Source organism: Opisthorchis viverrini, assembly GCF_000715545.1.
Source record: "Opisthorchis viverrini unplaced genomic scaffold opera_v5_108, whole genome shotgun sequence".
Lineage (NCBI taxonomy): Eukaryota > Metazoa > Platyhelminthes > Trematoda > Opisthorchiida > Opisthorchiidae > Opisthorchis > Opisthorchis viverrini.
In genome coordinates this window covers 1,041,800-1,058,908 of record NW_008751766.1, presented here as the reverse complement: position 1 = coordinate 1,058,908, position 17,109 = coordinate 1,041,800, and the positions used below count along the sequence as shown (strand labels likewise).

The 17,109-nt window shown below is 39.8% G+C and overlaps 2 protein-coding genes across 2 annotated transcripts in view; one reads left to right on the top strand and one right to left on the bottom strand.

Moving 5' to 3' along the window:
* Positions 1-17,109, top strand: part of T265_05698 (hypothetical protein) — a gene marked incomplete at both ends in the record, with an annotated part of 103,740 nt that overhangs the window by 12,961 nt on the left and 73,670 nt on the right. Inside the window, one exon of the mRNA XM_009170767.1 lies at positions 459-511. Within this exon, the coding sequence (XP_009169031.1) occupies positions 459-511 (53 nt within the window). The remainder of the gene's footprint in view (positions 1-458; positions 512-17,109) is intronic.
* The window catches only part of T265_05697 (hypothetical protein), a gene marked incomplete at both ends in the record, with an annotated part of 104,834 nt that overhangs the window by 16,985 nt on the left and 70,740 nt on the right, over positions 1-17,109 (bottom strand). The gene's annotated exons all lie outside the window — the stretch shown is intronic.

The window sequence follows — 17,109 nt, the reverse complement described above, 5'->3', positions numbered from 1 at the left end:
AGAAGTCTTGATGCTGTCAGTGTTACTCGCCTCCCAGGAAAAGGCTGCCTGGTCCCCACTGTGCATGTTTTGAGACGCTGCAAGTTGTGACTGCCAATCGAGGTCAGTGGCGTCCTTGTTTTCAGCTCTATCCAAACTGCCTGGATGAATATTTGGAGGTCTAGGCAATGAGTTCAAGTAGAACATAAGGTTGATGGATGCTTGGGGACTGCGTCTACCTGATAAGCTCCAAGAAGTCAATATTCGGTCGTGGTCTGTCAAAGATTTCGCAGCAACCTTATGAGCAGTGTACTACATTTATACAATGCTTCGCAATATCTCGAATATCGTAGCAATTGAAAGTGAGGCGGCCTGGTACAGCACATTCAGTAGCTCAAGAATATCACAAACGAGGGATTCAGCTGGATTTCAGGTGGGTCTCCAAGTTGGTGCAGTAGTTATTTGTTTTTCTTTTATAGCCACACCACTCTCGTTTGAACGGCCGTGTTCCTGTTTTGGCGTAATTATTCCGGTGAGTCCACACCGAAGGAAAGAAATGGAATCGATTTTCGCTCTTATTAGAGCTCATCAGCAGTGCATATCCAATGGCCGTGCCAGGTTTTGAACCCTCATTTTAAAATAATTCGACTGTAGGTACATGTGCAACTTTGATCGGCCTTCACGGCGGCTGTGAATACGAGTTTTCTTGTAAATTGGAGATCACAGGCTACAATCTTACTCTACTTTTATAGCCACACCACTCTCGTTTGAACGGCCGTGTTCCTGTTTTGGCGTAATTATTCCGGTGAGTCCACACCGAAGGAAAGCACTGGAATCGATTTTCGCTCTTATTAGAGCTCATCAGCAGTGCATATCCAATGGCCGTGCCAGGTTTTGAACCCTCATTTTAAAATAATTCGACTGTAGGTACATGTGCAACTTTGATCGGCCTTCACGACGGCTGTGAATACGAGTTTTCTTGTAAATTGGAGATCACAGGCTACAGTCTTACTCTAAGTCGTCCATCTTTTTGCATTGATTTTGTATCCTTAGATTCCTGTGCTTCTTTTTAAAGACCGGCAATATCCAAGTATGTCAGAAGCAATTAGGACATGAATAAAGGTAGTTCCGGAAGCAGGTTTATTACTAATGGGAGAATTTCATTTCCGATAATGAGGGTACTTTTGCTGTTCTGTCTTAAATGTAAGAAGTTTTATTGTTGCCTTAAAAGTTCCAAGGATATTCATCTCATATTTCATGAAGATTTTGGCTCCATACTCTCCATACCGCGGCAAATTTTTTAACTGTTGTTTGATTCAGGTTTAAAGAAGCCATGACATAACAGGCCTTCACATCATCAGGAAGATGTGGAGGAATCTATCACAATTTGGTTTCTGCTTCATCCCACCTGAATTGGAGTTACTCATGATTGAAATCATTTACAAAACGTTTGAAAGAATCATGTAAAACATGTATTCAGTGAAGTGCTAAGTAAATCCAACTCAAATAGCTTAGATTAATCCATGCATTACGAAGCCATATGCTGCATCGTATACATCGTGATCCGATTGGCCTCTTTAATAGGTTGATGCCTGACATTTCACAGCCGGAACGATTTAAAGTTAAAATAACTTACGCTAGAACAGAACATTGAGCGCTGTCAGTCTAAGCGTCATCCTGATTGGGGATTCGATTCGTAAAGGTGGAGACCGTTTAAAAGTAACGCCACAGATGTCGGTTGTTGACGCAAAGAAGAAAACCTGTCAGAATTATAGCATGAGTGTGAGAAAGTGTCGAACATTACTGTTCACGTATCTATCATCATTATTTAACTCTATGTTGTTTCACACAACGTTTCATCCTATTAACGATAAATGAGCTTGGTAAGGTTGTCTTGTTGTCTGCGTATTGGTGTTGGATTCAGAGTTACAAGTTTTCATTTTTCAAAAAACGTGTTTTCTTGAAATCAGGAGTGTGCCACATAAAAAACCACTAACAAGTGAGTACACCATAAAATCTGGCACAAGTCGGATGGACAAGTGAAATTTTTTTGGCATGAACCTACAAACACTTCAGAAACAATAAATAAATCCAGAAAAAGTTCTCAAGATCTGAATTCTTCGGCAACTATTTATGAGCATTTATGGTTGAAGAAAATCGACACCTAATGGTTGTGGAGTAGTCAAGTGCGTTGCGAAGGGAGTCTACTGCTCTGTTAGTTGTGTCAATGAAAAACTTGGAACTGAAGCGATTTTTCATTTCTAAAACTATGTCGATTCCAGACAGATGGAGTTGGCCAACTGGAAACTCGCAAAATCCCGATGGATGTTCATTAACGAGGTCTAAACTAAGTGATAACGTTGTTCCGGCGCCATATTTCTTAGACGTCTCTGTCCTGTCTAAGCAGCTCACGCGGCAACTATTCGACTGTCTCCAGCCCACTAACGACTGCTAACCTTGACTAAACAATCTGGAGCGATAATGTGGCATGCAGAGTACGCACCTGGACATACGCTTACTGAACTGCTCAGGGTGATTTATGTGACCTGTGGTAACCCTACTTATCCACGCCGCTGATACTGAAGCAATCAGGTAAGATAAGCGTTAGGAGTTTGGATGTGATCGATCTCAGAATCGCTACAAGAGCAAACCTTCACCATAACAAAAAACATGTTAACTCCATGCCTTAGATGTCGGAATAACGTAAGGTGTTAGGAAGCTCACTAGTGGACGGATGATAGTCTATATTTATCAGACTGATTGGCACTTCCGATTTTTGGTAGTAAGATGGTGAAAACCATAAAGTGAATTGGAAAAACCCAGTTAAATAGGTCTAAAGCATTACTACGTACGTTAGGTAATACATGACTGACTGACCAGGTTAATCATATGTAGATAAAAGTTGAATAAAAAATTATTTGCCACGTTTAGCTTTTATAGAATAGAACAGCTGCTGCACAGTCTCCGTAAATCACATCTAGATACCTTGAGGACCAAACTGCATCGTATGTGGTGACTTGGGATTAATTCTATTTAACTGAATGAGCTAGCGTTAGCCCACTGATAAACTTTCAATACATGGTGTAGTCTACAGCTATCTGGACAATATAAATAAGAGTCGAGCAATAGTATAACTGCTTGATGGGCCGAGACCTGAAAGTATATACTGGTAAAATCAAAGCATTTATCTGATACTTTTTTCGTTTTTTTTCAATTATTCGGCCCGAATAGAAGCCGAAATTATGTTTTGACCGGGACAATTTTAGTCATTTTTGTATTGTATTTGACAGCTAAAATCCCAATGATTTGCACACCGTCAAATATACTCTCACTTGCTTTTTGTAAGAATGGATTCAATAAAACATGGCGTGCATTTATAAAGATGACTATGAGGAATAGAATCATCGAGTTATTTTCTTCGATTAAGTACTCAAGCAGAGAGTTCTTGTGCTAGACATATGTACCAGCGGACCATCAGGAAACCATGAATGATTCAAGGTAGCCAGTTTTTCGATAGAAATCGCACTTTTGGGACATTCAAGCTAGATGTGTCGAAGTGTGATCCTGGAATCATGTAGAAGGAGCTACTCCGTTTGGCGCTTTTCCTAAGATACTTATGTAAAATTTCAGTGTTTTGTCGCTACTTAGTGCCCATTGTGGATAAAAACGAAGCACTAAGAGGTTGGTCGGAGATTACGGTGGGCTGACATATATATATATATATATATATATATATATATATATATATATATATAATATTAGTATTAGGAGGCAAACGCGGATAAGGCACCGAGTGACTTGTGAAAACGTTTCTGTAACCTCTCACAAATGTTTCACTTTTTAACTAGTTGGCACGCAGGTGTTTGATCAGACATTACTTTAAATAAAATCCACATGGGAGACGAGTGCAAACCCGTTTCGGAGAGCTCCCATGGAATCTTTCTCCTCTAAATGTATGGAAAAGTTATATGCTATGGTGATGCATAAACAAGCATCGGATTGCAACGTCGCGCAAAGCGTTTGTTTTGACTGAAGATTTCAGTCTCGATTGGTTACCGGTGGAGGTAGGGTGGAGTGTGGTAGGGTGGGGGTGTATAATTACAATAAAACGGTTCAGCTTCAAAACCCCTTCGCTAAGTGTCAGAATACCGTTTTGGTTGACTTTTGGCTATTTCTCAAATTGTCTTCATGAATAAACTAGAGTTTGTGTTTGTCGATTTTAGCAGGGGGTTAAAGTATGTGTAGAATAAGCCCTTCAGCTGCTGCTGCCTTGCAAGAGGTCTCTCTGAATTCGTTCACAAACACCTGTTACAGCTGGTAACAAATGATTGTGGCTTTCTGTGAATTTGATTTTTTTGGGTCGGAACTTGAACCACTGAGAAACAAGTGGAATGTGCACTCGTTAGCAAACATTAAAGACTGTTTTGCGCACTCGTGGGCAGGTATCCCTTCACCTAATGATCCACAGGTACCGTCACAAAATGCAAATCGCAATTAGGAGCGCAACTCAAACCAATGCGATTTATTTATGACGTGGCCCGAAATCAAATTAGGTCATTATTTAAACTGTTGCCAATATCAAGAAGGTCATTTTGCCAGAGGAACAAATATGGTGTCTACCTACACAATTCTTTTTGGACTTCTTTTGTCCCTTTCTGAAGCAAAATCAGGTAATGCTGGATATGTAGCAAGACGATAATTACGAGTTGATCAGTTTATTGGATTGAATTTACTGAATCCTTATGTCATTTTAGAATCCTTGGAAGTGGTGTACAGTAAGTTCATAGTGTCAATCACATTCCAAACTGAAAAAATACAACTATATTAAGCAAATGCATTTCCCAGACAAATCTCATTACCCTAAATGTTGTTTTTCGATGGCCGCCTCCCTTTTAATTGCCTCAAACAAACCCTTTTTTGAAAATAATACACAATACGCGGTTAAGTTAACAGCGAGCTTTGTGTAATGGCCACTTTCGATTTCATGAAGCACTTAGTTTTTGTTATCGGCTGGTTGTTCCAACATCGCCTCGTTAGTGTTCATGCTGAAGTTAGGGTTATCAAGGTATTCCGTTTTCACCTCATGATAATCGTTCCCTTGGTAAGATAAAGAATAATTAGTTCGCTCAGCATTTTAAGCTGACTGTTTTCCTATTAATATGTGATTTTTACCAACTCAATGGATCTGCATCAGCATCGCGTGACTAGTTAAGCAGACATTCGACGCTTGCTTGCTTCTTTACCTACAAGATTTAGGTCGTAGTTTCAATGAAGAATTAAGGAACTTATTCCAGACTAGTCTTAATATCAGCAATATCCTTCTGACTGTTAAACGCAAAGCTTGTAATAACAGGTGGTCCGGGTTCTACGGCCCAATATCACTTGGGCACGCAGAACCACTATGGATTTGCCGAATAGATATTCTGAAATCCGGCTTCCTTCTGGGACATCGGGTTAATCACATGTCAAATGCATCTCAGTCAGAAGCTGAGTTATTTGTTGAATGGTTCGTTTGACGAGGTTGAACGGGTAGTTGGAAGTCAGTGAACCATAGTAGGTCCGTCCACATGTGACCTGCTAAGCCTCAAGTGTTTGGCTGGAAAATTTTTTGTTTAAATCTAGCCATGAATTTTCTTTGCTCCTGTCAAAGTTCGGCAAGCTTAGAAGTATATAAGATTTCGCAATTCGTCTTGGGCTGTAAGAAGAGCAGAATGGTTCCACGTTACCTCCATCGTATCCGGGTTATATTCGCTCTATCGTGTTGGTATGAAGTCAAGGATGCAACAATGTAGAAGTTTAATACCCATACCATTCGTGAAGTTTGCAGCCCTAAAAGTTCCGGATTTAGTCGAAAAGCCGGCAAGTTGCGTTAGCAAGAAACGGTTTGAATACGGCGTTCGGATGTCTAAGTTGGTTTTCTGGTTTATGGTAGGTGTTTGCTGCAATCTGAATCATTTTATGTACACTTGCGACTGAACCTTCCAGTTGACTTCACATTATAGGATAGCTACAACCTGTGCTGCTCCTTCGATATTATTGCCTGTCGTTAAAATGAATGTCGGTGTCATCGTTATCTACTCTCTTCGTTGTGCCGACAGGCTACTTAGAAACCCCATGGAAACAACGAGCCGATCAAACTATAATAAACTGCTAAACGTGTGACCAATGGTTTTGCTGGCAGTCGTCATACCCGTTTGTGGTTAATATATGTACATTGGACACTTTGGTTCACTTCGTCGGAGTGTCTACATTCATGAAACTAGGATACTCAAAATCGGATTTTTGTAACCCTGAAATTAACGCAAGCATCACAAGGAAGCTGATAGGCATATTTAAGGACTGTGCTAGGAAATGGTGGCAGACGTTTTCCCGAACGGGCGCGTAAATATGTGGTGTACACCCATTTCGCAATCAGCCTGATCACTTCGGTTGCAGGACTGTGGCCTGTAAGACTTTGGCGGCGGTTATATCCTGATCCACTCAAATTAGTTGACTTGCATTCTCTTTCTAGACTTGAAAAAGGATACTTTGGGACAGTTTTCTGTCTCACACTATGACAACGCATCTACGGTTTTCTCAAGTATCATGAGACCTGCAATTTTGTGATCAGGGTGGACCTTGCTTTTTTCTACGCTATCTCATGGTTTATACCGTGAAATTCAGTAGTCTGGGGATAAAGGGCGTATAACACACACTGATACCAACAACTGAAAATCATATGAGTGATATCGTGCATCTTTAACTGAATGTGCTGAGCTAGGCCACCTCATGTCTCACTCAGTACCTCATAAACCAACCATTCAGCTTGAATTCAGTTAGGTCGACTGCGAAGACCAAGCTGATATGCAAATGGGTGTTTCGCTAATTTCGTGCAATTTGTGTTTGAGCAGAGCATAAAGGTAAGGAAAACTAAGGGACTTCGTTTGCCTGATAAGCCCTTAAGAAGAGTAACCCGGTCGTGGGCTATCGAAGAGTTTTCAGAACCGCATGAGTGGTGTGTTACGTCTACACAATGCATTCCGAAGCTGTTAAATTTCACCAACTGAAACACGAGTCTACAAAATGTAGTCCGTTTACTCAAAGAATATCATATCTAAAGGATTCGGCTGGGATTTATGTGGGTCTTTCGCAAAAACCAAACTGATATGCAATGAGTGTATTTTGCTAAGCTTTTGATTCACTCGACTTGAAGATTTATATTGGAAGCAGGTATACCTTCAGCCAAATTTGTGCTACTTCTAGAATCATATTTAACTTCACGTCTCCACTCATCTAAGTGCACTTAACTCTATATGTGCCTCATTTAGAGAGCAAAACATATCTTACCGCGCCTAATACAAATATGTAATCACTCACTTGCGGCACCGTCATTAGCCAGCTTCAAACTACAACCGCTAAAAAAATTGAATTTCGAATTTGATACTTTAATTTGTACTGCTGAGTAATCGCGTTTATTAAGTAGATATCTTTTGATGACTACCTTTTCATGGCCAATGGTTTTCTATATTTCTATCCCAAGGAGATATACTGGTGAATACCGCCTATTACGGACATCCTCTCGTATAGGACTGATGATAGGACGCACTCAGGATTAGGAGCTTTGTGATTACCTCACTCATCACCGTCATTATCACATTTGGAACATAGGTTGATGAATATTAGTGTTTGCGCGGTACATCCGGTTATTACAGATTGAGAGATTACAAAACTAAAAAGGGCTTTATTTCTTGTGTTTTACTCTTGCGCATCACGTGCATTCAGTCTTCAGATCCATCGATCCGTACAAAACGGAACTAAAGTTATGGAAAAACGCATCAACTTGTTCTCTGGTATTAAAGCTTGCTTTTTGAAAGTATTCACTTTGTTGCCAGTTGCGAACTTCTCTCATTCTTTCGAAAAGTTGTCCACAATTTGTTGCTAAATTTGGTTCCGGTCGTTTCAGAGGAGTTCGGACTGGCGGAAACGGTTAGAGCAAGTAAGCATTGTTGCATTCTGGACAGACTTTCGCTCGTCGGGTAACTCCAACTGGATTAAGTGTCCCACGCGTTGTCAAAATTATGGTTGGTTTTAGGTGGTTGCGGTATTACTAGGATGCAGCTCCACATCACTCTCGTTCGAACAGTCATCCTCTTGCCCTGACACAATCATTTCGATGAGTTCACACCAAAGGGAGAAGCATTGGACGTAACTACCTCTCTTAATAAACCTCATCACCGGTGCATATTTTTGGTCATGCGAGGTGAACCTGCTACCACTACTCCTCCAACGCACGCTGAAAGCATCTCAACTTTCACATTTAAACGCGCAAACATTTCAGTGGTATGGCCGAAATCATGGACAACGATCTAGTAACATTCATTGGTTGTATCGCTCTATTGTGTTTGGATTTTCATTCAAGGTCGTAGATGTGGTCTGAAAAAATTCAAAGGCGACAATACACAGTGAATATCAAGCCGTGGGAACAACTTGTTCAAAACGCTCGGAACTAAGCGGAAATATTGGTTACCTTGCAACCGAAAACTTCGATCTGATCAGTCGAAAATTCAGTGATTATGAATATACACTTTGTCAGATTTTGTAACTCCAGTTTAATTTCCCCCTCTACTTAGGTCAGTTTGTCCCTAAAGTACTAAAACCCTTATACCTACGTTTGCTGTCTGTAGAATTACGTATGTCATCCTTAAGGAGGAATTCAACAATCACCATTCAATATTGGGTTTTATTGCGTACAATCAAACTTCAGACCTTAAGGCGTTGACTTGAGCTCATGTCCAATTGTTGGTCAGACTGTCCACTGAGCTCCGCGATTTTGTTGCAGTCGTCTCACAGCTAATCATGTTTGTTATGCTCTGGGAGTCTGAGTGCAACAATGTTGAAGAATCATTCCTATCCGCATCATGTAAGACGTTCCACGAACAGCTACCTAAATATGGCTAGTTTCCTCTAATCGAATATTAATTTTATGTACGGTATGTAAAAAATGTAATTATGTTTTTTTCTTAGCAGTGTAAAGTGGTTAGGTCTCAAATGTGTCGACGGAATATGCTTTTTAATGATGAAAACCAAAAATACGAAGAGGCAAAATTTTATGATTGTCCAGTTTCTGGGAGAAATTGTTGCAGGCAATGCAGGTAAATTGCCCCCGAGTCATGACCTTAGACGGAAGCAGCTCCAATGAACTTTAATTTAATCTCTTATGAAGTGACATTGAGCTAAGAGGGTGATAATTTTAATCAGCTTTGTATGCTTTAGGTGGTCAGCGATGTAGAAAGTGGTATTCTCAACCTGACTGACCAACCGTGAGCCGACGTTAATCATAATCACAAAGTTCTTCCCACAATGTCATTCCGAGATGAAATTTGCAGAGATCTGGGATGACAAGAAAATGCCAAGTAGAGTTCAATGTGCTGTCAAAACTTCAGTTAGATTTAACTCTTCATATGTACTAGGCAGTTCATAAGGGCGTCAAAACAAGAGTAGTTTGATAAATGTTCAAGCACCAGAGTCTCCTGCATAATTTCACCTGGTGTTTAAATGATGACTGTGGGGTTTGAGCTGTGCAATTCCGTCCTTGTTATATTTTATTGTTCGCTCCAGATAGGCCAAAGATAACCACCGTTGGTAAAACCGATCGCACGCTGTTTCTTGTTATAAAGATTGCTTGCTTGTTTTGAATGTTTAGGCCCTAAACCAGCGTTGAACCTTAAAATACATCTTAAGCTTTGCAGTAACAACGAAAATCTGATGAGCTGACGGGTATAGGGCGAGAGTTACTCTATGCATCGCCAGGGTGAACATGATTGTAGAGATATGAAGTAAAGGTATCTGAACGTAGGTGCACCCATAAATTACGTCAAACTATTGCAAGACTTGTAGAAAATATGAATACTGAATATGTTTGCTGTCAACAAGTTAAATGGCGAAAATAATCAAGATAAATGTGCACTTGCTGGATGGTCATAAAATGACGAGTGGAAGGTAATTAAGTTGATAGCGGTGAGGTTGGTGCTGTGTACGTTATTGTCGATGTCATTGATGATGAATATGATGATGACTAAGACTGTAGAACTAACTTGTGACGTTCTAAAAACTCACATTTTGTTGCCTTGAACTGTTCAGGCTAGTCAGTACACTTGTCCAAAAAGCATGCGATAAATCAGACGGAATTAAGATGAAAGCCAGTGAATGAGCATGATGAGAGCTTTCTCTCCAAAGTTTATTTTCAAGCAACAATGCTCTTTTCTTTGGGATGCGTTCGGGGACCTGCTCACTTACTAGTTCACTCGTGAATTCAGAAGCGTGCATAGCCAGTGTTCCAATTCGTTTTACCTTAATTGATTTTAATTGTTTTGTAGAGCCGAATCCGACGTCAAAGTGGTTAACCTCTTGCCTTAAAGTTGAACCGATCAAAAACAGAATAATTACGACTGCGTGGAACGCGGGCCTAATGAGCAAACACATTAATTATTACATAGTTTTAGCACTAATGGGACTATGAGTTTTTGTAAAAGAATTAGCGTCTTTTGATTCAGTGAGTCCCTTCTATCCACAAATATTCTTTCGGAGTGGAGTGAGAAAATCTATGCATTTCGTGGACATCCGTACGACGATGTCAATCTTCGCTTGTACTCCGGACAAAATCTGGTAAATTAATTTGTCAGAGTTTGCATAAAAAGAAAGGTATTCGGCTTTAAGGATCCCACGGAAGAAACATTCGATAGTATGCTGAGGCGGGCATCTTCTACGACAATAATGTCAGATACAATAATAGGTCATCAATGTCTTTCGATTTTTTCTGTTGCGTCATTAAATTTACTGAAACTACAAATAAGGATTTCGCTAGGCTTATTTATCAAAGGTTAGTGAAGTCCAGTAAGATGTGCTCGTGATATTTTGACACGGAGTCGCGTGGGCATCCAAAATTCTGTGAGATAAGTGTAAGATTTTTCCCCCTAATATGCAGATTTGTCATTATGCCTCGAGTTGTTGAACCATCTGTGAGTCCATACCATATAAACAGCTTACACAGCTCATTACGCTTCTCATTTAGTAAAATGGGAGCTTGCACGGCGAAAGTTTCCTATAAACGTGTATCCCAGTAGAAAACCTCGTTGACCAAACCGCCCCTTCTCCTTGAACTGACGTAGTCAACCTAATTTCGTTTCACAACAGAATTCGTGTATTTATCTCACCTTGATACAATGCTGGATAACAAGAATTCACAAAGAGGACGGTATGTTGCTAGTTTCAGCCAGATTATTGTCAAGAATCAGCTCAAAGCTCATGTGCTATATAGAACTACCGTCTCAACCACCCTACTTTCTTGATGCGCCGGAGCATCACTAGAATTATTGGTTCACCTAAAGGATTGACTGAATCACACATAATTTACACCAGTTGCACGATCAATCCAGATGAATCGTTGTACATTATCTGCCAAATAATGTGACAGTATTGATCCAACGCGCTGTTTGTCTATAGCCGAAGCGGTTGCAACACGATTGCAAAATTCGGAACCATACTTTCAAACACTTTTCTCAAAAGTCTTCTGGTGAAACGAATCAATCGATCTTGTCTTTCATAGGTTCTACCTACCCTGGGTATCATTGACTACCAGTTGTCGATTTCCACATTTTGCTTTAAGTGGTCAAACTTAGCTCTTTATTTCATTACTTACCCCGTATGTTAAACATTAGATATTTACTGCGATGATGAAATCAATAAAAAAATTGTAGCTGGTCACCCTATGTTCTGTAAGTATCTCTTCACCAATATACTCGACGAGACAGTTCAAATACAGTCTCTGACTAGAACACGAAACTCGTTTTTTCCCCTACACGCACAAATAACGCCACAGAATCGTAGCTTATTTGACCTCTGACTGTCTATACCATTTGGTACGAGTCGAAACAAGTAATGTGCACACACATCGCAAGCGTACCTACCTACTACATAGGAAGGGCGGCAAGCTTAATTTTTTGAGTTACATAAATGAATATTCCTGTGAATTTATATTCCACGCATTCAATTCGGGATAACTAACACTTAAATTTTCCATAGAAAACTGATTCTGCAAAGGTGCAAGTATAAAGCCTAAAGAGTCTTAAAGTTACCTTGATTCAAAATGAACGTAACGAAACACTGAAACCTGGAGTGTTTCCAGACATCGCTAATAAATTCACTTTTTGCTGAAGCCAATATGGTGCATGTGATGAGGTATATTTTTGACGAAAAGCTCTCTTTTCGGATCTTGTACTGAACCTTGGAAGTCAGTTAGCCTAACTGCTTGGGATACTGTTGTTCTGAAACCATGCATGCTAGGAAATTGAACCTGTGGTACTTGTATGTGGACATTCCAGGTCCGCTACCCCTAGTTAAAGTGCGAGCTATTATAGTCAAAGCCATTACGGCCCTCTGGTTTATTTCGGAATATCGGACGTTTCAAAAACCACTACCTAGAACAGCGGTTCACGGTATGTTATCGTCTTTACCTCCACTTAGAATATCGCTTTGTGAGGTATGGGAGTGAGGATAGCGATCAAGGCCACCCATTTGGTCCTGGCGACAACCGTGTCTGATGCACTCTCGGCATTCGTAATGCTCACCGGTCTCACCATTGTTGCACCATGGTAACGGCATTTTCTTCGGTCGTCATAAATACGTAGTAGTTGTGCCATCCATCTGAAAAACATGCCGGTTTACTTTGTGCAAAGAATAATGAAGGCCTCCATCCATCAGTAGATAGAGGAACCATTTGTGCCTAGATGAATACAACAAACAGAGGGAAGCACAAGAAACTGACTAGTCTGAAATTTCGGCTACTTTTTTTTCCAGGTTTAAGGCAAACCTTTCGAGGACGGTTCACACACAAATAAAAAGGCCCTCAAAAATAAAAAACCCATCAAATCGTTGTGGGAATTGGACGTACGCGGCAAGTGGTCTGACGAAGCCCTCTTGGCTGACTACAAGAGGACGGTTCACAAATAGATAAAAAGGCCCTCAAAAATAAAAAACCCATCAAATCGTTGTGGGAATTGGACGTACGCGGCAAGTGGTCTGACGAAGCCCTCTTGGCTGACTACAATTCACAAGATTCGCTTGCTGATAAAACAATAATAACTTCGGCGATCTCTATGGATGCAGTCTCCAAGTTTCCACCGAACTTATGTTCTATTTGACCCTTAATTGTATGAAATTGCACAGATTCTCTCATTCACACATCATTTTTAGAGACTCACATGAATCTTATCTGAATCTTTTTTATCACGTTTTTCAACTGGAGAACAGGAAAAAGTTCGTCAGTGCGCCTCGCTCCAATACCATCGCAATTGAGCTAGAAAACTGAAGTCGGTAGATAAGTTTAACAGTAGTCATCGTAAAAATAGAAGTCATTCTGGTGAACTTGGACAAATTAAAGTCATAGTGGAAAAATTAGAACTCGTAAGAGTATTTACAACATGAAATAGTTCAAAGTTTCTTCCATCAACAGTCTATTCTCGCGGAATGGTCGACTGTTTCACCTTGAAAGCAATAACATTTTGGAGCAATCACTCACATCATTCAAACTCTTCCACATTATCTGAACCCTTTTGGGAACAATATATTCGAATTCGTTGAAGAAAGTTCACATAAGAACATGAAAATATACATATTGGAAATACGAACTCACTAAATTCAGTCATCTGGTGTGAACTGCGCGCACTCATGAGAACAAACGTTTTGCAAGCATGGGCATCACAGATATCGAAATAAGTGCGCCTGTGCTGCCACTACTGCAAAAACATTTTTATGTGAGAATATGTGCTCTGGTTTTCTAAGTGTCCATTGACCAAAACCATGAATTTCACCTTATGTGAAGTGTGCACTCAATTAGCAGTGATGTTAACTTATTCCTGAATATACCAATAATGAGATTGAACTTTAATTTAGGGGTTACGTAGAATCTTTTAATTAATGTGGAATGTTCAGATGCTTGATAGATCAGAGCAGTTTAAGTGCAGCAGTACTGGTGAGAATGGAGTTGTGAAACTCACCTCAACCAGTTAGGTTACTTGCTTTCTACAACGATTACATCGTTTATGTATACGCTCTTTTACAAGCACAAGTCTTATAAGATTTGCCACATATCTCCTGAGGTTTACTCGCAAGAAAGTATGAGCATTGAGGATCAGATGTTAAGAAAGTGTATTCTGAAAGTTTCTGGTTAGGAAATAATCGACGGGAAGGTCTTGCCAATTCATCCAGTTGCAAAGGCCGATACTGTAATTCATGAATCAGCTCAAAAATCGAACAAACACAAAAGGAATGGACTAAATTGTCTGTCTGTTAGGAAACATCAAATTGGGATATTCGATCTGGTGAATTTAGGTGGTTATTAAAGGCATTACCCTGGGTGTGTTCAATACCAGACTTTTACGTGTGATGGGATAAGATACAGCAAGCAAACAGAGCATTTTTTCTGACAATAAAATGAGTCATACCCATAGGCATGACCTTAAACTTTACAACTGTGCGGTGTTGCTATCAGCCTTTCTTCACGAAAAAGACGTTTCTCCAATCCGGGCACCAGCAATAAGTGCATGCCGGTTTGTTTGGCTGGACGCGGTGCAAACCTATAATTAGGTTTTCTGAATGTCCAACATATCATCAGAACTAAATGCATTACCTAATTTTCTTCACCATTCCACTTTGTATTTTGCTTTGGCCTTGGCAACCACGCAGTGTTTTTAACTGGCCTATGGTGTGTGTCTAAATGTCATTAATCAAAACAGTCAGTTGCGATTTAGAATTACAAGTTCTCATATAGCTGCTCGCCTTTTTCGTAAATAAAGCCAGCTAAAACATACCTTCATGTCTTAGTTTTAATTATTCTGTCTTACAAACCGAAGAAGATCCAATGATAAGGTAAAAAAGGAATACACACTAATGAAATTAGGTATATGCACTCACAATCCCGCCTGAAGTAATCAACATCGAACTGTCGTTTTGATGTATCTGTGTATACGCGGGATTCTTCCACACTCCCTTTGTAACATATACAAATGAATGATTCTATCAGATATTTGAAGTTTAATGAGTAAATAAGTTTGTTATCTACATCATGCAGCAATACTTTTCCCAATTATATTAACTAACAGCAGTAACGCTGATTCTTGGAGAGACGATTCGGTGGCTGCGTGATCGGTTGTTCAACTCGAAGAGCACAGCAAACACAAATCAGTGTTCAGATATTTTTGAGCATCACCTTACAATTTTACATGTTTTCGGTTAATACCGAACAGAGGGTGGGACTTTAAGTCTGTGTGAACAAGCGAAGCATTGAAAATTCTAGTTAATGTTTTGTTTTAGCTTTGCAGTTTTAGTCGTGCTTGTCTGTTGTATTCTACTGTTCTTGCATTTCACCATTTAATAAAATATAAACATGATTTCCTGTTTGGCAGTTAGTGGACGTGGGAGAACTTCGTGCTACATCGCATTCTATTTCCTCTTAAAATGTCTTCCGAGAGGACATGATTCCTAAGCTTTTGCGGTGTTAGGAAAAATACATTTGTGCATCGGTGCTTTGAATGTAAGAGCAATCTTCATTTTCACAAGAGGTAATACTCCTGATGCATTATGGCCGTGTATATGTGTAAGTGAAGTAAAGGCTTATGCGTCTTCCCGATAAGTTTGTTCAACAGTAATCAGATCCTGTCATCAGAAGATTCACAATAAATTGATTCGATTAGATCTGAAAAGGAAACACAATAACTGCCCGTTTTGAGGCAAGAAATTTAATGTTATTTCTAACGTTACGCTTCCTAAGTATACGATATCCGCAGGACAACCGTCTGTCATTTCCATCAATGTCAACAAATTTATGACCAGAAAGGCCATAATGAGTGGTTTTACCAAGATATTTGCCGATTAATCCATGCCAGATATTTTTGCCATTGATTTGACTTTGTGTTTTCAAGTACAGGGGGAAGCATTCAAATTGCAAAATAGGTTATCTATGGTTCAACCTCTTGAGTTTTCCGAACCCGAACTACTGCTGTATTTAGGATAATCGGGATTTGTGAAAAAGTTTCACTTGTTGTTTATAAGATGTTTCTTCTGAGTGGTGAGCCGTACGGTACGAATAATGGGTCACTCTGTTAGGAGCTTTTAATTTTTTTAACTTAGAAGACTGTAATATAACTAACCCAATGATCTAGACTCATGAGTTCTACTCTTTCCTTTGATCAGAGTATTTCGAGCCGAGTGAGTTGCACAGTTGCACATACGTCCTTTCAAATACGGGTGATAGCATTTGTTTAATGTTCAGTGTGAAGAAGAATGACTAGGCTCTTGTTTTCGAAGTGTTCAAATTATTAAATACATTTGCACAAGTGGTATGAGACCAGGTAATCTGACAGCACAAATAGTGCACCCTAGGAAATGCACCAAGACTTTAGTGCTAAAAACTGAAGGTTCACGCATATTGTAGACGCGATTCATTACTCATAATGTGGGTAAAAACTTCGGCAGCCCAACAGTGATTTCTTCTTGGGGTCATCAGGTAGGTGTGCCGCGCCTTCGACGCACAATGCATTTTTCTACAAAACCCCTGTAGGTGAAATAAAAACTTTAACGTCAAAATAATGCACTTCTTTGCATATGTGCTCAGCCCGAAAATCACCCTCATCTACCGTCATTTTTTGCGATTTTTTCAAATCGATCTCTTTCGAAAATTATGCCGCACATTTGGCTTTGAACTTCGTATGCTATGGCTTCGGAAGTGACCTCACAATCGTTCATTGAGAAATCTGTGGGTATATCATTTCCATCGTGTACCCCCAGCAGCATGTTAGTCGTGTGCGTCAGTTAGGTTCGTTCAGCTGTCCGGTATGATCGACATATGTTCCATGTTCGTAATCGATAAACCTCGAGGTCTTTCTAGCATAATTCGCAATCTATAATGGGAAACTCTGCTTTTTGCCAGCAAACGTGCACGACTTTTAGAAAATAATTAACGAGGACCACGGAATTTTAACTGGCAGCAAGAATCATCGACCAAAATTTGTTTTCACAAGTGCACCTACGCATATTTTGCATCTCCAAAGGCTATTTAGATTCTAGAATGTTCAGGGAATTTTTTCCTGTGGAAAA